The 26,484-nt window shown below is 35.2% G+C and overlaps 1 protein-coding gene and 1 pseudogene across 4 annotated transcripts in view; both read right to left on the reverse strand.

Moving 5' to 3' along the window:
- Positions 1 to 17,084, reverse strand: part of LOC148952915 (uncharacterized) — a 38,362-nt gene extending 21,278 nt beyond the window's left edge. The window contains exons 1-3 of one of the 3 annotated variants that reach the window (XM_089088171.1): positions 17,067 to 17,084; positions 12,553 to 12,699; positions 8,186 to 8,332 (exon numbers count right to left, since the gene is read on the reverse strand). In XM_089088171.1, coding sequence (XP_088944297.1) covers positions 8,186 to 8,332; positions 12,553 to 12,694 — 289 coding nt within the window. In that variant the 5' untranslated portion in view covers positions 12,695 to 12,699; positions 17,067 to 17,084. Of the gene's footprint in view, positions 1 to 8,185; positions 8,333 to 12,552; positions 12,700 to 16,190; positions 16,254 to 16,317; positions 16,421 to 17,066 lie in introns of those variants that run through there. The other 2 variants (XM_089088169.1, XM_089088170.1) reach the window with 2 other exon arrangements.
- Positions 1 to 26,484, reverse strand: part of LOC148952914 (uncharacterized) — a 383,133-nt pseudogene that overhangs the window by 72,387 nt on the left and 284,262 nt on the right. The window lies entirely within an intron of this gene.

Genomic DNA, 26,484 nt, shown 5'->3' on the forward strand with positions numbered 1-26,484 from the left:
TTCCCCCCACGCCCATCGTTCCCCCAAACACATCCAATCCAAATTTTGAGATAGCCATTTTGTTTAGTGTAGTTGATAGTAGTGATAAGTCAATCTATTCAAGCGGGGTGTCCCCCCATATAGCTACAATGCTTACAAGCGGGGTGTCCCCCCATATAGCTACAATACTTACAAGCGGGGTGTCCCCCCATATAGCTACAATGTTTACAAGCGGGGTGTCACCCCATATAGCTACAAGGCTCACAAGCGGGGTGTCCCCCTTTATAGCTACAATGCTTACAAGCGGGGTGTCCCCGCATATAGCTACAATGCTTACAAGCGGACAGTCCCCCCATGTAGATATAACGATAAGTAGCAGACAGTTCCCCCACCATACAACAAGACAAGTATTGTGTTAATTAAAGGTATGTTATGTTACTGTTTTGATGGCTATTGTTGTTATGTTATGTTGATGTTGTTATATGGTTATTGTTGGTTATGTTATGTTAATGTTGTTTGATGGCTATTGTTGATATGTTATGTTGATGTTGATTCATGGTTATTGTTATTATGTTATTTTGATGTTATGTTATGTTGATGTTATATTATGTTGGTTATGTTATGTTGTTTGATGGTTATATTATGATAATATTGTTTTAAGGTTATTTGATGTTAAGTTATGTTGTTATGTTATGTTGATGTTGTTTCATGGTTATGTTATGTTGATGTTATGTTATGTTGGTTACGTTATGTTAATGTTATTTGATTGTTATTGTTGTTATGTTATGTTGATATTGTTTCATGGTTATGTTATGTTATGGTGGTGATGTTATGTTAATGTTGTTTGATGGCTATTGCTGTTATGTTATATTGATGTTATTTCATGGTTATTTTGATGTTATGTTATGTAATATTTTTATTTGGGCGATTCTCAACTGTGTTCGGTATAATACACAACTACCATTTGAACAGTGTTGTAAGGTCCCCAACCCTAACCCCAAGGACCCCCTCCCCTCACATTTTGCCCCCCCCCTCCAACCCACCTTCCATCAACCCCTACCCTTCAACCCCCTAACCCCCCCTCCCCCCCAGATTTTTTTTAACATTAATTTTTTTTTTCAACATTTTTTTACATCTAAATCATCAGAAAAATAGAATGACACTTTTGATTTAAATTTTTTTATTCATAGATATTAATAAGGTTTAATATACTATGTGTCGTTATTGGAATAAAAAAAAGTTCCTTTACAACAAGTTGTTGTTTCGTTTATTTGTTAGGGGCACACATTTTAGACAATGGAACGCATTTTTTCTTAACGTCATTACATTGATATCTTTGAAATAAGAAATAAAATGGAATGTGTATGCTGGTCATTATTATTATTATTATTTTTTTTTTTTTTTTTTTTTTTTTATTTTTTTTTTTGATCAAGTAGAACAGAATATTTTTTGTGCGCTAGTTTGCTAGCTGTTTCATGAGGAGAAAAATCAGTTTAAATTTTTCACGAAGAAAAAAAAACAAAATGAACTTTGAAACATCTTCAGAATGTAACTGTGACAAGGTAAACCACGACAAAACACTACTGAAATATTCAAACTCTTACACTTCAACGAAAAAAAAAATCCAAAATGAACTTTGAAACATCTTCAGATTGTAACGGTGACAAGGTAAACCACGACGAAACACTACTGAAATAATCGAACTTTTATATTTCAACGGATAAAAATCCAAAATGAACTTTGAAGCATTAAGATAATGTAATAGTGACAAGGTAAACCACGACGAAACACTACTGAAAGATTCCAACTCTTGTATTTCAATGAAAAAAAAAATGCAAAATGAACTTTGAAAAATCAAGAGCATTTTAACAAAAAAATACAAAATAAACTTTGAAACATCTTCAGAATGTAACGCTGATTAGGTAAACCACGACGAAACACTACTGAAATATACCAACTCTTACATTTCAACGAAAAAAAAATCTAAAATGAACCATCTCCATCTTCTTTGAAACATCTTCAGAATGTCACACACAAACACACACACACAAAAAACACATACACACAAACACAAACACAAAAAAAAAAACACAAAAGCACACAAACACACACATGAACAAAAAAAAACAAAAACACACACACACACACACACACAAACAAACACACACACAAACACACACACACAAACTCACAAACACACACACAAACACACACACACACACACACACACAAACAAAAAAACACAAACAAACAAACACAAACACACAAAAACACACACACACAAACAAACACAAACACACAAAAAAAAACACACACTAAAACAAACAAACACATACACACAAACACACACACATACACACACACACACACACACAAACACACACACACACAAAAATACACACAAAAACACACATACACAAAAACAAACAAAAAAACAAACACACACAAACACACAAACAAACAAAAAAAAAAACAAAAACACACAAACACAAAAAAACAAACATACACACACACACACAAAAACAAACACACACACACAATCATACAAACACACAAAAACACACACACACACAAAAACAAAAACACACAAACACAAACATACAAACACAAACACACACATTCAAACACACACACACAAACAAACACAGACAAGCACACACACACACACACACACACACACAAACACACACACACACACACACACACACACACACACACACAAACACACAAACACACACACACACAAACACACACAAACACATAATCACAAAAACACAAACACACAAACAAACAAAAACTAACACACACAAACACACACACACACACACAAAAACAGACACAAAAACACACACACACAAACACAAAACACACACACAAACAAATACACACGCAAACCCACATACACACAAACACACACATATACACAAACACACACACACAAACACACACACACACAAAAACTAACACACACACAAAAAAAAACACAAACACACAAAAACAAAAAAACACAAAAACACACAAAAACACACAAACCAAAACTTAAACACACAAAAAATCAAACACAAAAAAAAAAACACAAACAAACACACACACAAAAACACAAACAAAAAAAAACACAAAAAAAAACAAACAAAAACACAAACAAACACACACAAACACCCAAAAAAAAAAAAAAGAGGAAACAAAAAAAAAAAAACACAAACACATATACAAACACACAGACACAAACACACACACAAACAAACACACACAAGCACACAAACACACACAAACAAACATAGACACACACACACACAAACAACCAAACACACACACAAACACACATACACAAACACACACAAACACACACACACAAAAACACACACACAAACACACACATACAAAAACACACAAACACAAACACACACACATTCTTAAAGAAGTGAAGAAAACTTCAAGTTCTGTTCCAAATTTTTCGTAGAAGATAGAACAAGGTATACTTTGATCGTGAATATTCGCAATGACGATAAGGAGCTACACTTTAATTCTGAGTTTTTTCGAAGAAGTGCAAAATGTTCAAGTTCTCTTCTGAATTTTCTTAAAGAAAAGAAAAATTTAGCACAATTATGAAATTTACCAAAGAAAATGAAAAAAGCTTCCACTTCAGTTCTTAATTTCTCAAAGACATAAAAAATTTTAAGTTCTGTTCTAAATTTTTCCATAGAATATGGCCAAAGTTATACTATGATTATGAATATTCTCCATGAAGATAAGACGTTCCAATTTAATTCTAAATTTTCTTAATTTTAATTCCGATTTTTCTCAAAGAGATGAAAAATTTAAAGTTCTCTTCCAAATTTTTCTTAGAAGATAGAAAAAAGTTATACTTTGCTCGTGAATATTCACCATGACGATAAGGAGCTACACTTTAATTCTGAGTTTTCTCAAAGAAGTGCAAATTGTTCAAGTTCTCTTCTGAATTTTCTTAAAGAAGAGAAAAAATTAACTCAATTCTGTATTTTACCAAAGAAAATGAAAAAAGCTTCCACTTCAGTTCTTAATTTCTCAAAAGGCATAAAAAATTTAAAGTTCTGTTCTAAACTTTTCCATAGAAGATAGGAAAAGTTAGGGGGGACTAGGTGCCCTACAATCACTTTTGACTATTAAAAAGGACACTAGCCCTTTGAATTTCCAATCGAATGAGCCTGTTTTGAAGTTCCTACGACAACGCCTCCTTTAAAAACCTTATATGCCCCCAGGGCATAACTTAAAACCCTTGCCCTGAGTGTTATGGGGGAGTGTCCTCCTCAAAAACATATTTTCTATCTGGAAATCAACTACCGTAAACTGAACAAAATGGCTATCTCAAAATTTTAATTGGATGTGTTTGGGGGAATGATGGGCGGGTGGAGCTAGTTGCCCTCCAATTACTTTCGACTATTAAAAAGGGCACTAGCCACCCCAATTTCCAATCGAATGAGCCTTTATCGAAGTTTCTGCGACAATTCTTTTGATGCGAAGTGCCTGTCGAAGAAAAAAAACACATAATGGCCAAATCATTATTTACTTAGGCAGCGCTAGTGCGCCGCCTATGAAAAAGTGTCAAGCCTTCCCATCACTTGTGACTATTGAAAAGGGCACTAGGCCTTTAGATTTCCAATCGAATGAGCCCTTTTGGAAATGACAACGCTTTCCATAAACACCTTATATGCCCCTAGGGCATAAATTACAACCCTTACCCTAAGGTCAGTTAGGGTGGTTGTCATCCTCCAAGACTGAATTTCCAGAACTTTCAACTACGTTAAACAACATGGCTATCTCAGAATTTTGATTGGACGTGTTTGGGTAAATGGTGGGCGTGAGTGGGGTGTTATTTGCCATCCAATCGCTTTCGACTATTAAAAAGGTCACACGCCCCTCCAATTTTCAAATGAGTTAGCGCTTTTTGAAGTTTCTACGACAACTTCTTCGATACGAAGTGCCCTGCTGTAAAGGAAAAAATTAATAAATAATACATTGTGCCAACATCGTTCTTATATGCCCCCAGGGCATAACTTAAAAGGGCACTAGCTCTTTTAATTTCCAATAAATTGAGCCCCTTTTGAAGTTTCTACGACAACACCTTCTACAACAACGCCTTCTTTAAAAACCTTATAGGCCCCCAGGGCATAACTTGAAACCCTTGCCCTGAGGGCTGTGGGGGAGTGTTCTCCTCAAAAACATATTTTCTATCTGGAAATCAACTATGCTGAACAAAATGGCTATCTCAAAATTTAGATTGGATGTGTTTGGGGAAATGATGAGCGGGGGGGGGGGGGGCTAGTTGCCCCCCAATCACTTTCGACTATTGAAAAGGCCACTAGCCCTTTGAATTTCCAATCGAATGAGCCTTTTTTTTTAATTTCTACGACAACACCTTCTATAAAAACCTTATATGCCCCCAAGGCCAAACTTAAAACCCTTGCCCCGAGGGTTGTGGGGGAGTGTCCTCCTCAAAAACATATTGTCTATTCGGAAATCCACTACACTGAACAAAACGGCTATCTCAAAATTTTGATTGGATGTGTTTGGGGGACGGCGGGGCTTGGCGGGGGGGCTAGTTGCCCTCCAATCACTTTCGACTATTAAAAAGGGCACTAGCCACTTTAATTTCCAATCGAATGAGCCCTCTTCGAAGTTTCTACGACAACTCCTTCGATACGAAGTGCCCGACTGAAGAAGAAGAAAAAAAACACATTGTGCCCACATCGTTCATTACGTAGGCAGCGCTAGCGCGCTGCCTATGATTCAAAAGAGACATTTCCCAAGTTTCACATTATATCTCTTCTTTGTTTTGGACAGAAGACAGGCCGAAGTCTTTAATTCGAGAAACGAGGATATATCATCAGGGGACATGAGCTCAGAGATATATATAAATGGAATATAATTTGTGAAATATAAATGATTTAAATGATTTCTTTATTAAAAAGGGTTTACACCCTGCCTCCCCTCCCCCCCCCCCCGGTCAAATAGCCATAACAATTATTAAATTTTGACAACTTCAAATTTGTTTCTTTTTTTAGGGAGGGGATTTCTCAGACTCTCACAAAAGATTATAAGCAACTGTTTTGTATAGTTATGTCTGAAGGTTTTATCTACTGTGGGCTCATGTTGGCTATATAATACTATTTAGCCTTCACTAAAACCTATGGCAGGGTTTTAAAAGCTATTTATAACAAAAGACGTCATTTTAGTTAGCCTTTCAAAACAGGAAGGCGAGCAATCCATTGTCCTGCAAGGGGGAATATTACGAAAAAAAACTTACTTTGTGACTGATATTCTACTACCCCCCCCCCTTACTTTTCAATCAATTTATTGGAATGAAAGTGCCTTGAAAAAGGACAAATTTAACACCTGTAGACATTCCCAGTGCCAAACATTTTTTCAGTCCACAATAACACAATTCTTTTCTCGGGGGCATTCATAGTTTACACTGCTGCTTTGTGATCTTTTAAAAAATCCTTTACAGCATTCACAGGTCATGACTCAATAATGCACTCACTTGACTTATCCCCACATAGCTTGCAGAGGATGATTTCAATTAGGACTAAAAACCAAAAAGGAAATTCATAAAATACTTAGGGTTGGAAAAAATTAGTAAATAAAAACTGGTGAAAATATTAGCCAAAACAAAGGTCCATCAATTAAAAGATTTAAGATATCTGTTACATTAAAAAAAATTCATTAAGCCCCCTTCCACCTAAGGCCACAATTTATATAATTGACAATTCTGCTCAATTTTTTCGCGTTCAGGAATTCACTGACTTTAGAAGATTTGAAGCATATGAGATAGCCTACTGAACCAAAAAAAATCCTCATTTAAAAATTAAGAGCCAGCAAAGACTGGGCAGTGTTTCGGGGTGGTGTAATCCTCAAAAAAAAAAATATCCAATGGTTCAAAGCATTTCCCACATAAGTTTCAAGCAGAACTGAGCACTTTCTTAAAAAGCGTAAAGAATGGGTGCATATCACTGAAAACCGTTATTCTCACCAGCCTAAATCACTTGTCTTATAGTTTCCAAACCAGTTAGTAAAAAAAAGACCAGCCTTTCTTTCTGCTTAAAAGTTGGCAGTGGGGGAAGGTTTTATATTCAATGTTTGTTATCCAAACCAAATGTTATCTGGCTATATTTCATTTAATAAGTTGGCAAGGAATAAGGACTACAAGAAATTTGTTGGGAATATATACACATTTTTGTACATAGACACCAATTGCTATTTTTAGCAAAAATCAGATAATATCTCTATTGTCACCAAGTCAATCTACATTTGATTGCAACCTGATCTGCATGCTCAACCTGATTAGCATACTCAATTTGGACCATATTCAAGACTTGGTTTTCAATTTATATTTTAATGTTCATCTCCCAAGTTTCAACAGTTTTCTCTTCAAGTTTCAATACTAGAAGGCTAAGAAGAATATAAAGCAATGATGCATTGGAAGAGGCATTGAACTACATTAAAAGTAGGAAAGCTCTTTCATTTAAAAAGTTGGAAGTTAAAAAGATAAAACAATAGACTGTTTTATCTTTACAAGAAATAACTTAACTTTTTTTGAACAAAAAAGGGTCTGAAGTCTTTAAAAAGAGAAAAGAGGGTATATCATCACGGGTAATAAGCTCAGGAAAAATACATACCGTTAGAAAAGCTATTTGGAAACCTTACAAACACGTTTTTCAGAAGAAATTTTAAATGATCCCTAAAACTCCAAATGTCTACGCATTGCTGACAATTTTCCATGTTTTTTTTCTTTTTTATAGTTTTGCCTCTCAATAATGTATTCTGAAACTCCCCTTCCCTCTTTTTCTCTAAGTCTAGAGCAGACTCTAGTGAACAATTTGCAAACAAAATTTTATTCTTATTATTTTATGACGATTTTTGCAATAATTCCTTCAGCAGACTATTTAATTTACTGATTTTTCGTTTATTAATTAATATTATTCTATTAAGCCATCTGGAAACATCTAGAGACTCCAAGAATTTTGTTTGTATTCTCCACACATTACATAAATTAAAATTCCATGAATCACGTCATGTTTCATAAAAACTAATACCAAGTGTATCTAAATGTCAGTTTATGCTTTATTTGATCAAAAAAATTCGCCTAATATAAAATAAACAAAAAGATTAAAAGGCCTTTGTATTCTTTCTATTTGATATCCTCCAAATATTAAAATCGAAAGCATACCTTCTTTTTTTGGTGTGAAAGAGCCAACAAGAGCCTGGGATGAGTTGCAAGAACTACTCTTTGGAGTTCCCAAGTCATAAGATGAATGAGAAAAATTTGAAACTTTCATGGTCTCATCATTCTTGATTTGTAAAGGATCCAAATTTTCTGAAAGATAAAGTGACAGAATGACACAAAGAGCACAACAGAACAAATGGCAAAACGTGAAATGAATCCTTTGTTGCATTCTCTCGAAGAAGAAACTTTGGCTTGAAAATTGTCCCGTGCATCTTGCTTTGGCTTTTATTCTACATTTCAAGTATTGAAATGCAACTCATCTCAGGCTCTTGTTGGCTCTTTGTTGTCGGCTCTTTCTCATTAAAGGAAGAAGGTATTTTCTTTTTATTCTACATTGAAGAAAATAAAAGTACTGAAAAAAAATTTTAATTGCTGACCAGCTAAGTTTCAACTTTGTCATGTGAAACTTTACTTTTAAGCTGTTGTGTGGCCATATTTTGATAGATTTTTGGTTACGTATTTACTTATACTGAAATTGTACAACATTATTGCAACAAATTATGCATTTGTTTTTTTCTCTATAAGTGTTGGAAAAAATATTTGATTTGAACATTTTTGGTTTTGTTTTACACTCTGCAAATCCTGTTTGACTGAAAAAGAAACAGTTTGCAGAAGAGATTATTATGAGCTGTTTCAGCTGGGAGACGTTTGTTTTAATGTTTTGGTTAATGATACATTGGTTCAATTGTGATTAGGCAAAATCTAAACTGGGTGGCGTGAATACAAGGGTCACCTGTGCTGTCAATGACAATTTAGGGAAGAATTTTTAGCTTAAAACTGCCAGCAGTTTTTGGCTTGAAGCATTTCTTCACCAAATCTACTGATGAACTTTGTCAGTTTCAAGCATTAGTTGCCAAATCTTCTCACAATCTGCTAGGAACTAGTTGGGAGGAATGGAAAATTTACATGTTTAATTAAATTTGGATGAGTTTTATCTTAAAATTGCCAGTAATTTTTCAACGTAGAGCATTTTCTGACAAAATCTACCACTGTTCCCCCTCCCTTTAAGAATTAAAAAATCTTTACCAGTTTCTTCTTCAAAGAAGAGGTGTAGTGTATGCACCTTTCAACTTATAGTTTTGTTTAGGAGGAAGGAGTACCAAAGTCCAAATATATGCCTCAGATCATAGATTAGATCATTTGAATATGCACAAATATCCAAGGAGCATGTTTATTGAACTGCTAATAACTTGGCCTAAGAGCGCTGAGACCTCTCATCTTTACGGTTGGGGCGCAAGCAGGGTTCAACTTTTTCAAGTTCAGAAATTCACTGACTTTAAAAAATTTGAGACATACGAGATAATTGACCAAAATTACCACCATGAACGAATTAAGAGCAAGCAAAAGGTGGGCAGTGTTAGGGGGTGGTGTAAGCCTCTGAAAAAGCATGCCTTGGTTCAAAGTATTTCCCACATAAGTTTCAAGCAGATCTGAACACTTTCTTGAAAAAGGTAAAGAATGGGTGTGAATCTTGAAAGTCGTCAGTCTCACCAGCCTAAGGTAGTTGTCATATAGTGTCCAAATCAGCTAATTAACAAAATACTATCTCGCTAACTTTCTTTTAAAAAAATTGGCAAGGAGTAAGGACAAAATAAAATTTATTAGGAGTATGTACAAATTTTTGTACATCCTGTAAGCACTAACTATTTTTAGCACAAAATCAGATAAATCTCTTTTGTCACCGAGTCAGCCAGTACTTGATTTGCACTTAATTTGCATGCTATATTTGGACCTGATTCAAGATTTGGTTTTCAATTTACATTCAAAAGAGCCCAAGTTTAAAAATTTATCTCTTCTGTATAATTAGGCTAAGAAAAGAGTGTTTAGGAAGATGCATTGAACTATAGTAAATCGATGCTAACTTACAGACTGTGATAGGCAATGATAATTAAAAACACATTTTAAATGAGCAATAAAAAGTTATAGGCCTAGCTTTACAAAAAATGGCACAACTTTTTTTGGACAGAAGAGGAGCCGAAGTCTTTAATTAGAAAAAGGAGGATATATCATCAAAGGACACGAGCTCAGGGAAAAATATAAATTAAAAACGATTTATAAAATATAAATGATTTGTTTACCTCCAAATATCTGAACATTGCCGACAACGACAATATATTGTCTTTTTTTTTTTCTCTGAGTAATGTACTCTGAAAGTTTGTGCTTTCAAACAAGATCCAGGAACAATTTTCAATGTAATTATTTTTATCGTGATTCTAGGCTGAACAAAATAGAAAAGCCTAAAAAATATGTGATACCCCTTCCCATGTTTATTTTCTCTTAGTCTAGAATAGACTCTAGTGAACAATTTGCACCCAGGGTTTATTTTTCTTGTTTTTTTAATGACAAATTTTGCTTCTGGGCGGATCTAGAGACTCCGAGCATTTTCTCTACAGTCTTTACACATTCCAAAAATTAAAATCGCGTCAAGATTCATAAAGACTGAGACCAAGTGTGTCAAAATACCATTTTATGCTTTATTTGAAAAAAAAAGTAACCTAATGCAAAATAAACAAAAGAATGGAAATAATTTTGCATTCTTCCTGTTTGAAAGCATACCTTCTTCATGTAATGTGAAAGAGCCAACCAGAACCTGAGAAGAGCTGGAGAAGATACTCTTCGGGGTGTCCAAACCATAGGATGAGTGAGAAAAATTTGCAAGTTTCATGAGATCGTCATTCTTAATTTGCAAAGGATCTGTGATTTCGGAAAGATAAGTTATTAAATGACAAAAAAAGCATTACAGAACACATGGCAAGATAAAACATATAGTAAACTATACAATGATCCCTATGTTTATTCTCTCAAAAGAGAAGCCTTGGCATGAAAATTGCCTTGTACACATTATTTGGGCTTTTATTGTAAATTTCAAATTTTGGAGAATACAACAATATTCAAAATTAATCAGTAGAATAGAAATAGCTGTTATAAATTTTGATGGTAAATCTAGGTAAACCAAAAGAAAAGAGAAAAGACTACAAAATACTTGAGACCTCTGCTGCCCTCCCCAACTCATTTTCTCTAAGTCTAAAACAGACTCTAGGGAACAATTTACACACAAAATTTTTTTTCCTCCTTTTTCTAACAACAGATCTTGCAAAATTTTCAAATTACAACTGATTGGAACCTGCATCACGCATAGCCTGCTATTATCAGCATGCGAAAAAGTTTAAGCTCAGCATGCAAAAATGTAGGTTGAATGATAGGTTTGTTTGAATGCTAAGTAAGTTTAGTTAGGATAAAAAAAAGCGTCTTTTCTTTAGTTTTGAATATATTTGATTCTTAATACTATAAGATAAATCAGAAACAGAAAAATAAACACTAATTTTGGCACACAAAAAGTCTACTTGCCTAAACAGGGATGTTGTATTAAAATCCTGAAATGGAGGAATTTTGAAAGGACTCAAATTTTTTTTGTATTTATATTAAAATTTCAACTTTTTGACCAGGAACCTCACAATATTCAGCTGTCCATTTTCATTTTTTTTTTACTTTAATATGTACATATATTAGACTGTCAATACATATTCAACTTTTTTTCAGTAAAGTAAAAATTATGTGCTGGTGTTGAGAAGGCATGGGAATTGTCAGCCCTACTCATGTTAATTTCAGCTCTTTCTGAATTTTACTCTGTTATTCATAAAAACGTCTGTTTGTTTCGAATTTTATTTATTTATTGATGGTGATTTGTGAATGTTTTACAGTTGGAAGATTATTTGAATTTATTTCTTCTAATTTTTTATTTAATTGAGCTATTTACTTTTCTTTGAAAAACTTATTTTATAGGAAAAGTTTTCAATTTAATTTAGGTTCGTTTTTTATTGATTTAGTCTTATTCATGGAAAAAGAAAATAGTATTTTATGTCTTTTCTGTTTTTTCCTATAAGAATCCATATTTGTATGTAGGAGAAAATTTTTTGACAATTTTGTAACAACATACACTTTTGAAAATCTGGACACAAAAAGCTTTGTTTTATTTAGTTTTACACCTACTCATTTTGGCCTGAAAAATAAACTTAATACTATTCCCAAAAAATTCTATCAATACTCTTTGACAACCTGGATACACTTACACCCTTTTAATTACGTTAAATTGCATGAGCAGATGTGGTAATTGTAGTGGCAACAAAGTTTCAAATTAATATCCTCAGTCATCCAAAAAAAAAAAAAAAAAAAAATAAGCAGCTGCTCCCACCAATGAAAGGAATAATCCTGATAGGTTTCATATGTGCCAGTTTCATTTTATAAGAAATGACCCAAGTACAAAGTTAAAAAAAAAGAGGCTTTTGCACTCTTTCTCTTTGAGAGCATACCTTCTTCCTTCAATGTAAAAGAACCAACCAGAAGCTGGGACGAGCTGTGGGAACTGCTTTTAGAAACATCCAAATTATTGGATGAATGAACAAAATTTGGATGTTCCAAGGGTTCATCAGTCTCAATTTTCAAAGGATCCATGATTTCTAAAAGATAAAGTGATTGAATGATGCATAATGCACTACAAAAGACATGATATGGTAAACTATACTAGTTAAGAGCAGAGGCAACATCAAATCAATAATGGCTCGTAACTCAATCACAATGGAAGACAACTCAAGCATATTGTCTAGAATACAATAAAGTAGACAAAAGTGCATCCAAAAAATATTAAACTCTTTGTGAATCTTACAAGGGTTGACAAAAGGTCAAAACAGGAATGACTAAACCCTTGAAAAAATTAAGAATAAAATGTGACTACTTTATTCTCGAAAAAGGTTTTGTTTTGAAACTCAATTTCTTCAGAAAAAAAAATTAAGGCAGTTCTCTTTAGGAAATGTGAGGTTCAGACATGTTATTGATGGTGATGCAATTGTGGGCAAAGAGCAAAGTGATCCAAATGATGAGCAACAGAGGGTTCAGAAATTATCACTGCAGTAGGCAATATGTTGGTGAAATGCCAGCTTTAGGCAGAGTGATACAAGACAAAATGTTTGGGGTGAGGGTTGTAAATTTTACTAACTTTTCCACATTTTTACGACCTTATTTTATTTAATCAACAATTCACAAAGTACCCATGTCTTTCATACATTAAAATGTAGAAAAGAATTGCTTTACAGTAAGAAGTATCTGTAGAACTAATTAGATATCTAAAACAAGGCTTTGGACAGTGTTGGATAGTTTTAACACTGCAGTATTGGATAAGATATGCTCTGATTTTGTAAAATGAAAACGTCTGAGTTCAACTAAATTTGCTGTTTGTTAACTTTCACAGGATCTGGTAGTAAGATAATCAGGGATTTTTAAAGTTCTGGTCAAGATATCTGATTTCTAAGGCATTAACGCCTTTTCCCATAGGATACCTTATATTTTGCATAATATACCTTGCCCAATAGTATGCTGGTTCCGGACAAGAGGAGACATTGCGAATTATATCACACAAACAATTCACTAATATACTTCTGAAGCCATTGTCAATTAAGCCAAGCCATTGAACACAAAAAAAATTCCAATCCTTCAATGACATGCCTTCAAAATATGAAATCTTCATTGAAAATAATTTTTCAGTTTTTCTTGGTTTTAAACCATTCAGCTCTCCTGAAATTTTGATCCAGAGAGAAACAATACAAATGTCAAATGTACGAGAACAACCTTATTAGCATGAATGATTTTGGTTAGAGAAAAATCTGGAAAACTCAAATTAAACATTCTGTGGAAACTATCAAACAACTTGTCATAAATCTTGAGTTTTCAGATCATTTTGCAGCACTTATTTATAATTGACTGGTCAGCAAAATTTACATGTGAATTTTGTGTAGTTACTTTGTTGTTTAAACAGTTAAAAGCAATAATCAAAGCGCTATAGTTACTTAGTTTTGTGTAGACCATGGTAGACATTTTTTAGTATTTAATTAGATAGATTTATCTATCAAGGTCATCTTTTTCACTAATCTATGAATTGAGTGAGTGAAATTGACCATAAATAAGATTTTTGCAATTTGAAGTTTTGGTGATTGTGGTGTCAGTATTTTCATCTTGACATTGTATTAGTTCTTATATTTCTAAATAGTCAATTTATATAGTGAACCAGCAGATCTATTGTCTTTGGGGTCATAATTTTACTGAATAGCTACAAATATTGCAAGTGAGTACCCCCACCCAACATATATGAAGCCTCTTGATTTATGATCCAGATTAATATTGCTCTGATACACCATAGTAAAAAAAAACAGATATAGTAGGCCAGTGGCAGATCCAGGGGGGCACCCCTCCCCCCGCGCGTAGTCTGAAGTAGTGTAATTTACTTAATTAACTCAAGTTTGTGTTAGCTAAACTTGCTCTTAATGCGAGTTTATTGGATCAATCTATTTTGCACCCCTTCCCCAAATTTTTTTTGGGGATCAGCCTATTTTGCGCCCCCCCCTAAGAAAAATCCTGGATCCGCCCTTGTAGTAGGCATTAAATGAAAGGATCAGGTGCCGCCATGCAAAAAGTGGGGTAGCAAAGTAGCAATGCTACTTGGCAGTTTTCAAATTTGTTGAAAGATTTTGTCTGAAAATACCATTTTTACATATAAAAAAAATTTGCTCAAAGAAAAGCTGTCAAAACACAAGTTGTGCTTGACCATGCAAAAAGTGGAGTGGCAAAGTAGCAATGCACTTGGAAGTTTTAATGGCCTAGTAAAATTTGTTGGCAGATTTTGTGTAAAAATACCAGTGTTTTGACTATCCTTAAATTTTTTGGGTTTTCCCCAGAAATCTGTCTTCTCAAAAAAAAATCGATTCCCAATAAATCCCCTTTCGTTCAGGGTTTCAATCCCTAGTGATTTATCACTAGTGACAATCCACCTGTATTAACTATCATTTTCACTTAACTTGACATAATTTTTTCCATACTTTCCAAAGTTTTTGTCTCAATTATTTACTACACATCAAAAACCAGACATAGATCATTGAATTACTGCCTTTCTTCCTATGCTAGTAAAAGCATAATGTTTATAGGACTATACGACTTCAACAAAGATTCTCTGATGTTTCTGAAGTATTATATAAATGAAGTAGATGTTTCTGAAGTATTATATTTTTATCATGTTTTGGTATTTTTCATTAGGATTAACTTAACTTCACTTCTTGAGTGTTGGCAGTATAACACATAAGTATTCATTAAAGGAATTTATCTTTTTGCCAGTAATCTTCACCATTTAAAAATTTGTTGAATTTTGCTTCATTTGGTAGGCTATGTAAAAATTAAGTACTTTTCTTTTTTCCTTGAGAATTTTATTGTGCATATAATAATTTATCTTCAGATGTATTCCCCTCCTCCTCCTCCTCCCCTTACCATTGCTATTCTGGTGTCCTTCCCCCTACAATATTTTTGGAGGGTGTCCATGCTTGATTGAGTGGTTCAACTGCAGTCTAGGATCTTTTTACAGTCTAGGAAAGTTATTAAGTAAGTGAATGAAATTTTACAGAATAGATATTATGCTCAAATTAGGATAAGCCATGTTTTTGATAAACAACATGGCTTTTTTCCTAAATTTTATAGCAAAGTTGGAAAAAGAAGTGAAGATAAAGGTTCTCCGGTCAATATATACCAAATCATATTATTGAGTTTCAAATAAAGTGAATACACCATTCGATGCCTTTTTTTATGGTGATTACAAATATAATAAGCATTTCTATCGGAAATGAATTTCAGCCCCCCCCCCCCCAATATAAGCTATACCTAACCTAGCCTAACCCAACCTACCCTAACCCTGAATTGGCATATATTGGGGGGGGGGGCTGAAATTCATGTATGATAGGAATGCTTATTATATTCGTAATCAGCATAAAAAAAATGCATCAAATGGTTTATTCACTTTAGTCCTAACTCAATAATATGATTTGGTATATATTGACCGGTTCTCCCCCTTGAAGATGGACATCCACTATACAGCTAAATGAAAATAGTACAGTCTATATATAAAGAAAAAAACCTTAGCCAAGCATTATATATAGAAAAAAATGTCTAGCCAACTAGGTGGCTAATAAGAACAACCGTGTATATATATATATATATATACAATCTTTAAATTAGCCAACTGGTTGGCTATTAGATCTCACCTATATATACATTGCAGCCTTAGTTAGCCAACTAGTCAGCTAATATTAGAGTTCTATATACAATATAAGAATTTATATATATATATATATATATATATATATATATATATATATATATATATATATATATATATATATATATATATATATATATAGCTTTGTATAGCTCATATATAGCTTTGTATAGCTATATAGCTCTGTAGTGAATATCCATCTTGATATTAGCAAAATAGCCTAAATATAATATAGATATGATGAGCGGAAAGCAAGATATTTCGTATCCCTGCCTAAGACCTGTCCCGGCCATCAAAGTAAAATGAAGGAAAATAGAAAATCTAAATTAATTGGCACTACAAATAAATTATCATTATCACTTTGCAAATATAATAACATTTTTCTTAATTGAGGCAACCTCTTTTCTAATTCCCTAACCCTCCTTTTACCCCCCACCCTTTTCAATAAATAAGGTCAACACCCTTGCCCCCCTTTATAAAAAAATTACTTTTAGCTCCTTTAGACTAAACCTTTAGTACCATAATTTGCACTCTGCTAAAATAATTACATTTTTTGTTAATCCTGACCGGCTCTTTTCTAACCCTATTTTTACCCCTTTTCACTAAATAAAGTCCAGTCAACACCATTAAACACCATTATCCTTGCCCCCCCCCGCCTTAAAAAAATTACTTTTAGCTATTTATGGCAGAGAATCCTAGTTAGCTAATTTCTTGTCTGTATATAAATAGACTCACCTCAGTAGCCAACCGGTTCGCTATTTTATATTTTCGTGTATACTTAGACTGTTTTCGATAGCCAACTAGTTGGTTATATATAGCCCGTGTATATATAAAACGGTTTTATATTAGCCAAGTAGTCTAAATATTATCTAGAGGTTATGAACGAAAAGTAATATATTCCACGCCCCCCACAACTTCCCGGTCCATCATAGTAAAATCATGGGAAAGAGAAAATTTAAATTAATCGGCACTTCAAATCAACCCCGCCTCACCCCAACCGCTCAAGAAGTGAAGTTAGATTAATCCTGAGAAAATATACCTAAGTATGATAAAAATGTAGTTCTTTAGAAATAAATTTTGGATATATATTTCCATATTCGGGGGAGGGGGGTAAATTACAGCGAGTCTGCATCCAAAATTTTTTAGCCAGACTTATTCTGATATTATGATGTAAGAATTGTTTTCTGTCTTCACACTGTCTCAATACTCCCCCCCCCTAATTTGCAAATATATAGCCAAAATTACTTATTTTTCATCTATTCTATCACTGCTTTCTGTTTTTTCTCATGCAAAGCTAAAAGAAACTATGAAAAGAAACCGGCTTACAGTGCGTCAATTAATGGACAATTTGGGTGGTCTGAGTACGTCATACAAGAACCCTAATTTGCACTCTGCTAAAATAATTACATTTTTTTGTTAATCCTTACCGGCTCTTTTCTAACCCTCTTTTTAACCTTTTTCACTAAATAAAGTCCAGTCAACACCATTATCCTTGCCCTCCCCCTCCTTAAAAAATTACTTTTAGCTCTTTATAGCTGAGAATCCTAGTTAGCTATTTTTCTTTTTTGTATATAAATAGACTCAACTCAGTAGCCAACCGGCTCGTTATTTTATATTTTCGTGTATACTTTGACTGTTTTTTGATATCAAAATGGTTGGCTATATCGACCAGAGGTTTACATAAAACGGTTTTATATTAGCCAATTAGTCTAAATATCATCTAGAGATTATGAACGAAAGGTAATATATTCCACACCCCCCTTCCCTTTCCGGCCCATCATAGTGAAATGATGGAGAGAAAATTTAAATTAATCGGCACTTCAAATCAATCCCGCCTCACCCCAACCACTCAAGAAGTTATCTAGAGGTTATGAACGAAAAGTAATATATTCCACGCCCCCCACCCCTTCCCCGTCCATCATAGTAAAATCATGGGAAAGAGAAAATTTAAATTAATCGGCACTTCAAGTCAACCCCGCCTCATCCCAACCGCTCAAGAAGTGAAGGTAGATTAATCCTGAGAATATATACCTAGGTATGATAAAAATGTAGTACTTTAGAAATAAATTTGGGAAATATATTTGCACATTAGGGGGGTGGGGGTAAATTACAGCGGGTCTGCATGCAAAATTTGTTAGCCACAATTATTCTAATAATATGATATAAGAATTGTATTCTGACTTCACACTTTCTAAATACCCCCCCCCCCCTAATTTGAAATTATATATCCAAAATTAAATATTTTTCATCTATTCTATCACTTCTCTCTGTCTTTTCTCATGCTAAGCTAAAAGAAACTATCGAAATAAACCTGTTTACAGCGCGTCAATGGATGGAGAATTTGAGTGGTCGGAGTATGTCATACAAGTACCATAATTTACTCTCTGCTAAAATAATTACATTTTTGTTAATCCTGTAGCGATGAAATATTTATAGCTGTGGTTATAAAAGAAAAGGGACAGGGCTTAATTGCGGTCATAAATAGTGACCGCGTCAAATGTAATATCGTACCTTAAAGCTGAGAACTTACACTTTGTAGGTTCCCAGATAGTGCCGCTTATAGCGCTAAAGATTGTGTCAACTAGGCTAGCACCGCGCTCAATTAATGGGAGAAAATAGAATATGTAGACATATAAATGTGGCTTCTTTTTCATGAGCTATCTGGAGATCAGATTCCCTGGGAACGTCCTTGGAGATTTTGCGAACTAATTGCCTGTTACAAGACTAGATGCAGACATATAAAGTGAAATAACCACAGGTAAAAAACAATAGATTTATTGGGACTTACATATTTAGGTGCACAGAAGTAAGTCATTTCGAGCGACAGCAATGGTGACGGAGATATGACAGTCAAAAAATCGCAAAGACCCTACGCCGAGTAATTATGTCGAAGTATCCCTGATTTTCAAATACGAATCTCCTCAAAAAGCCATTTTACCCAACGATTAAACTCAGCTCTGTAGTCTTGCGCTCTGAGGAATGTCTGACAATTGGTGCTAAGGGCCTCAAGGATGGGAGCCCTTCTTCCAATAATACGTCTTAAATATTTTTGATGATTTAGACGTTCACACGGTTCTTATCGTTTAAACTTCCTGCGAAAGTGACTGCACTTTTTCTCTTTGGTGATTAAGGATTTTTCATTTTTGAAACGAGATTTAACTTAATTAGAGGAAGTCGGAATTATCTTTAGAAAGAAAGAACTTTATTTTTGTATTTTAAATATATCGCATTTTGCTCCCGGTACATATTACCTGTCCCATTAATTAATGACGTCCCGTCATTATGAATTGCTTGCCTTTGGGCTTTTGAATGTTCGCAATTTATTAATTATTTCTTCTATATAATTATTTTATTTTTATATTATGGCTTAGTCAAGAGTGCTAAGAATTTTCTCTATTACTCTTCTTTTTCTTTTTTTTCTACCTCCCTATCTAAAATTCATCTACCGGACTAAGATTATTCATGGTTCTAGGCTAACTACTATACTAAAGATTTTTTTTCTACATCTAACACTGATTACTTTTACATTTCCAACAAGGTTGGGGCTATTCTACCTTTACAGAAGATTTTTTTGAATTCAATTTTTACAAGGCTTTTTTTTATTTTGCTGTCTATATGGCACACTACATTCTATCTACGCTACAATAAATGAATAACATGGACATACTACATATGATTGTACTTGAATCTCAAGTGGTACATCCATGAATGATTTAATACACACAATTTTATGTTTACCATTTTCGGTGGTGACGCAAATAATTTCACTTGGACTGTCTGTTAAGTAATATCAACATTAAATTATAAAAATTGTTAAGTTGTCAGATATGAGTTCACACCAATTTTACCACTATACGTGTCTCTTTACGCACTCGCTCCTTTTGTTACGAATTATGGTTCTTCACTAGTATCGTATTGTTAAAACAATGTTTTAAAGCATTCATATGTAGTTTCCTCACAGATTAGTTCGAGTACTGTTACTTTAATCTTGAACGAAGTGAGTTCTTCAATTATCAAACTGGAAATTATACTTTTGGTTACAGTTTTGTGGAATTTTACCATTAAAGTTCATTTTCACCTGTTGTTTTTGGATAGTTCGTAGGGTGCATTATTGTTAAGGGTTTGAGCACTGGGAATGCGTTGATGACAGAAGGGTTGACTATCCCATATTATTTCACTCTTGGGTTGTCTTTAATCACGATGGTGTGATTTTCATTAAGGTTCTATAACTTTTAGGAGGTCTTTCCCCCTTTTTTCGAAAATCAGCCAAATTTTCTCAGGCGCGTAACTTTTGACAGGTATAATAAAATTTGATGAAACTTATATATTTGAAATCAGAATTAAATCTGATTCTTTTAATGTATCTATTGGTATCAAAATTGCGTTTTTTAGAGTTTTGGTTACTATTGAGCCGGGTCGCTCCTTACTTACAGTTTGTTACCACGAACTGTTTGATTATGCATTATTGACCAATTTTGACTCTGATTGGTTCTAACTTAAAGGACTGTTTTAAGCTCCCATCCTTACATAATTATGTATTATAGACTGATTTTGACTTTGATTGGTCATTCAAGAATTTAATGAATGGAAGTTAAACAGTGTTCAACTCGAGAAAATTCTGAACGGCATATTGGCGCTGTGGTTATGCGTAATTTTTCCACCAATTGCGACTGTAATTTAGCCCGAGCATGAGACTTTTGACCATTCATTTTGTATAAGAACCAGCTATGGATAGAGTCATCGAAAATAAAACAAGAAATATAAGGAATTTCAAGAGTTAAGGTGGACAATGTTTCATTTTCATACATTTACAAATTAAAGTAGTAATGAAAGAAACAGTCGCAAGTGGTCGAATTCACAGTCACAAGTAGTCGCAGGCCCAGTTACAATTAGATAACCTTTGCCAGTATCAACAGCGGTGCTGAAAGTTTCAACTTAGTACTTCCAACCATTCCTGAGACATTGCTGATACGACCTATCAACAACCTGCAAGCAAACAGTGTTTTGATTCGGTTCAACATTCACCTCAGCATTCCCCAAAAATTTTAACTTAATACTAGTCATTCCAGGCACGACCTTGGAAAAATCTAGATCCCCGTAGTTTCTTTTGATTTAAATAGAAATCTTCATCAGCCACCGAGATAATTTAAACTTGCTACCCTTAGCTGTCCCCGTGGTATTGCAAATACGCCCTTTTAAAAACTTTATTGATTAAATCTAAAAAGTATTAAGTCCGAAACTTTCAGGGAATGTTGAGGGAAATGTAGAACTAACCAAATGGCACTATGTGCATATTACTATTAATACTGATTCTAATAACTACAACTGCTACTACTACAACTGCAACTGCTACTATTGCCACGACTACTACCACTAATCAGAGGCAACGCATTGCCTATAGTAAAGACCATACGGCTCCAATGTTTTATTGTTATTTTTTTTCCAAAGGCACTTCATATTGAAGGGATAAACTTCAGAGGGGGCTAATTCGATTGAAAATGGGAGTTCTATAGCCCTTTTTAAGAGTCAAAAGTGATCGGAGGGCAACTGGCTCCCACACCTCCCACACCTTTTCCCCCAAAATATATCCAATAAAATTTTTGAGATAGCCATTTTGTTAAAAATAGTTCAGAGATCTATAACAAAATCTCTGGGGTCAACATAACCCCCAAGGGCCCGGGGTCAGACGTTGTAAGTCCTACCCTGGAGACATATATGACTGTTATAGAAGATATACTGGTATAAACTTCAGAGAGGGTTCTTTTGTTTGGAAATTAAAAGTTCTAGTTCACTTTCTCAGAATCAAAAGAGATCGGAGGGCAACCCCCCCCTCACGCCCTTTCTCCCCAAACCCATCCGATCAAAAATTTTGAGATTACCATTTTGTTAAATATAGCTCAAACATCAGATAATAAATCTCCGGGGTCGACACAACCCCCAGGGCCCGGGGACAGGCGTTGCAGGTTATGCCCTGTGGGTATATACGGCTCTTATAGAAGGGATGCTCGTATAAAGTTCAAAGAAGGCTCATTTGATTGGAAATTGAAAGTTCTAGTTCATTTTTAAAGAGTCAAAAGAGATCGAAGGTCAATCAGCTCCCCGCCCTACGTCCTTTTCCCTCCAAACCTACCCGTTAAAAATTTTCAGACAATTATTTTGTTATAAATAGCTCAGACCTCAAATAATAATACCTCTGGGGTCGAAACAAACCCCGAGAGTCCGGGGGCAAGTGTTTTAAGTTATGCCCCAGGGGCATATAAGGTTCTTATGTAAAGAGAGGTCGTATAAACTTCAGAGGTGGCTCATTTGATTGGAAATTGAAAGTTCTAGGAACCTTTTTATGAGTAAAAACAGGATCGGGAGACACCTACCAACACCCAACCCCTTTACCTCAAATGTAGGCCTATCTGGTCAAAAATTTTGAGATTGCCAGTTTGTTTGAAATAGTCCGACGATCGGATGGAAAAAAAATCTGGGTCAACATACCTCCCCCCCAGAGCCCGTGGGAAGGGTTGTAACTTATACCCACGGGGCATATAAAGTTTTTATGGAAGAAGTGGTCGTATTAACCTCGGAGGGGATTCAAATGATCAGAAATTGAAAGTTCTAATTCCCTTTTTAAGAGTCAAAAGTGATCTGATGGCAGCTAGCATCCCCCCTGCCAACCCTCTTTTCCCAAAATGGGTCCAACCGAATTTTTTATATAGCCATTTTCATAGGCAGCGCGCTAGCGCTGCTTAAGTAAAGATCCATGTGGGCACAATGTGTTTTCTTTTTGTGTGTTTTCTTTTCTCCATACCCGGGCACTTTGTATCGAAAGAGTTGTCGTAAAAACTTCAAAAAGGGCTCGTTCGATTGGAAATTGGAGTGGCTAGTGCCCTTTTTAATAGTCGAAAGTAATTGGAGGGCAACAAGGGTTTTAAGTTATGCCCTGGGGGCATATAAGGTTTTTATAGAAAGCGTTGTCGTAGATACTTCAAAACAGGCTCATTAGCTTGTAAATTCGATGAGCTTAGGCCCTTTTTCTTAGTCGACTGGTGATGGAGGCCCACTAGCCCCCCCCCCCCACGCCCACCAGTCCCCCACGTATAGCCACTCAAAATTTCGATATAGCCATTTGGTTCAGGGTATTTAATGTCCAGATAGAAAATATGTTTTTGAGGAGGACAGTCCCCCACAACCCACGGGGCGAGGGTTTTAAGTTATGCCCTGGGGGCATATAAGGTTTTTATAGAAGGCGTTGTCATAGAATCTTCAAAAAAGGCTCATTTGATTGGAAATTCAAAGGGCTAGTGCCGCTTTTAATAGTCAAAAGTGATTGGAGGGCAACTAGCCCCCCCCCTCCTACGCCCATCATTCCCCAAAACAAATCCAATCAAAATTTTGAGATAACCATATTGATCAGCGTAGATGATTTCCAGATGGAAAATATGTTTTTGAGGAGGACACTCCCCTGTAACAATCGGGGCAAGGGTTTTAAGTTATGCCCTGGTGGCATATAAGGTTTTTATAGAAGGCATTGATGTACAAACTTCAAAAAAGGCTCACTCGATTGGAAATCCAAAGGGCTAGTGCCCTTTTTAACAGTCGAAAGTGATTGGAAGGCAACTGGCCCCCCTCCCCCCACGCCCATCATTCCCCCAAATACAACCAATCAAAATTTTGAGATATCCATTTTTTTCAGCGTAGTTGATTTCCAAATAGAAAATATGTTTTTAAGGAGGACACTACCCCACAACCCTCGGGCCAAGGGTTGTAAGTTATGCCCAGGGGGCATATAAGGTTTTAATAGAAGGTGTTGTCGTAGAAACTTCAAAAAAGGTTCATTCGATTGGAAATTCAAAGGACTAGTGCCCTTTTTAATAGTCGAAAGTGGTTGGAGGGCAATTAACGCCCCTCTCATGCCCACCTTTCCCCCAAACCCATCCAATCAAAGTTTTGAGATAGCCATTTTATTCAACGTAGTTTCAAGTTCTGTAAGTTAGGTGTTTGAGGATGACAACCCCCTCACAGCCCTAGGCATATAAAATTTTCATGGAATATAAAATCAGGGGCATATAAAATTTTCATGGAACGCGTAGTCATAGAAACTTCAAAAAGGGCTCATTCGATTAAAACCTGAAATGGCTAGTGCCCTTTTCGATAGTCGAAACTAATTGGAAAGCAACTAGAACCCTTTCCACGCCCACCATTTACCCAAACACATCCAATCAAAATTACCCAAACACAATTTACCCAAACACATCCATTTTGTTCCACGCAGTTAAAGTTCAGGAAATTATACCTTTGAGCAGGACACTCCCCCACAGTCTTCAGGGCAAGGGTTATAAGTTATGCACTGGGGGCATATAAGTTTTATTGAAACCTTTGTCGTTGAAACTTGAAAAAGGGCTCATTCGATTGAAAATTGATAGTTCTAGTGCCCTATTTAATAGTCGAAAGTGATTTGAGCGCAACTAGCCCCCCCCCCTCTTTTCCCCAACCTTTCCCACCTTTTCCCCAAACGCATCCAATAAAAATTTTTAGATAGCCATTTTGTTCAGTGTTGTGGATTTTGGATAGAAATAATGTTTGTGAGGAGGACACTCCCCCACAGTGCTCAGGGCAAAGGTTGTAAGTTATACCCTGGGCGCATACAAGGTTCTTATAGAACGCGTCGTCGTAGAAACTTCAAAAAGGGCTCATTCGATTAGTTATTGAAATGGCTAGTGCCCTTTTTAATAGTCGAAAGTAATTGGAAGGCAATTAACACTCCTTCCACGTCCACCATTTCCCCAAACATATCCAATCAAAATTTTTAGATAGCCATTTTGTTCCACGCAGTTTAAAGTTCAGAAAACTATACCTTTGAGCAGGACAATCCCCCCAGAGTCTTCAAGGCAAGGGTTATAAGTAAGGCCCTGGGGGGCACATAAGTTTTTATTGAAAGCTTTATCGTAGAAACTTGAAAAAGAGTTAATTCGATCGGTAATTCAAAGAGCTAGTGCCCTTTTTAATAGTCAAAAGTGATTTGAGGGCAACTAACCCCCTCTCACACCCACCTTTTCCCCAAACACATCCAATCAAAATTTTAGATAGCCATTTTATTCAACGTATGTGAAAGTTTTGGAAATTAGGTCTTTAAGGATGACAACCAATCCACTGCACAACCCTCAGGTGAAGGGTTGTAAGTTTTGCCCTGGAAGCACGTAAGGTTTTTATAGAAAAAGATGTTGTAAAAACATCAAAAAGGGCTCATTCAATTGAAAATTGAAAGGGCTAGTGCCTTTTTAATAGTCGAAAGTGATTGAAGGGCAACTAACCCCTCTCTCACGCCCACCATTTCCCCAAACAAATACAATCAAAATTTTGAGATATCCATTTTGTTCAACGTAGTCGAAAGTTCTGGAAATTAGGTCTTTTAGGATGATAACCCCATCAGAGCCCTCAGTGCAAGGGTTGTAACATATGCCCTGGGGGCATATAAGGTTTATATAGAAATTTGTTGTAGAAATTTCAAAAGGCGCTCATTTGATTGGAAATTGAAATTACCCTTTTTAAGAGTCGAAAGTGAGTGGAGAGTAATTAACCTCCCTCTCACGCCCACCATTTCCCCAAACACATTCAATCAAAGTTTAGAGATAGCCATTTTGTTCAACGTATTTGAAAGATCTGAAATTGATATATTTAAGGATGACAAACCCCCCAGAGTCCCTAGGGCAAAGGTTGTAGGTTATGCCCTGGGGACATATAAGATTTTTAATGATGGAGTTGTCGTAGAAACTTTAAAATGGGCTCATTCAATTGGAAATTGAAATTGCTAGTGCCCTTTTTAATAGTCGAAAGTGATTGGAAGGTAACTAACACCCCTTCCACGCCCAGAATTTCCCCAAACATATCCAATCAAAATTTATAGATAGCCATTTTGTTCCACGCAGTTTAAAGTTCTGGAAATTATACCTTTGAGCAGGACACTCCCCCCAGAGTCTTCAGGGCATGGGTTATAATTTATTCCTTGGGCACATATAAGGTTCTTATAGAACGCGTCGTCGTAGAAACTTCAAAAAGGGCTCATTCCATTGGAAATTGAAATGGCTAGTAAACTTTTTAATAGTCGAAAGTGATAGGAAGGCAATTAACACTCCTTCCACGCCCACCATTTCCCCAAACATAT

Source organism: Artemia sp. Qi Xiang Cuo, chromosome 4 (assembly GCF_049724085.1).
Source record: "Artemia sp. Qi Xiang Cuo chromosome 4, ASM4972408v1, whole genome shotgun sequence".
NCBI classification, from domain to species: Eukaryota; Metazoa; Arthropoda; class Branchiopoda; order Anostraca; family Artemiidae; genus Artemia; species Artemia sp. Qi Xiang Cuo.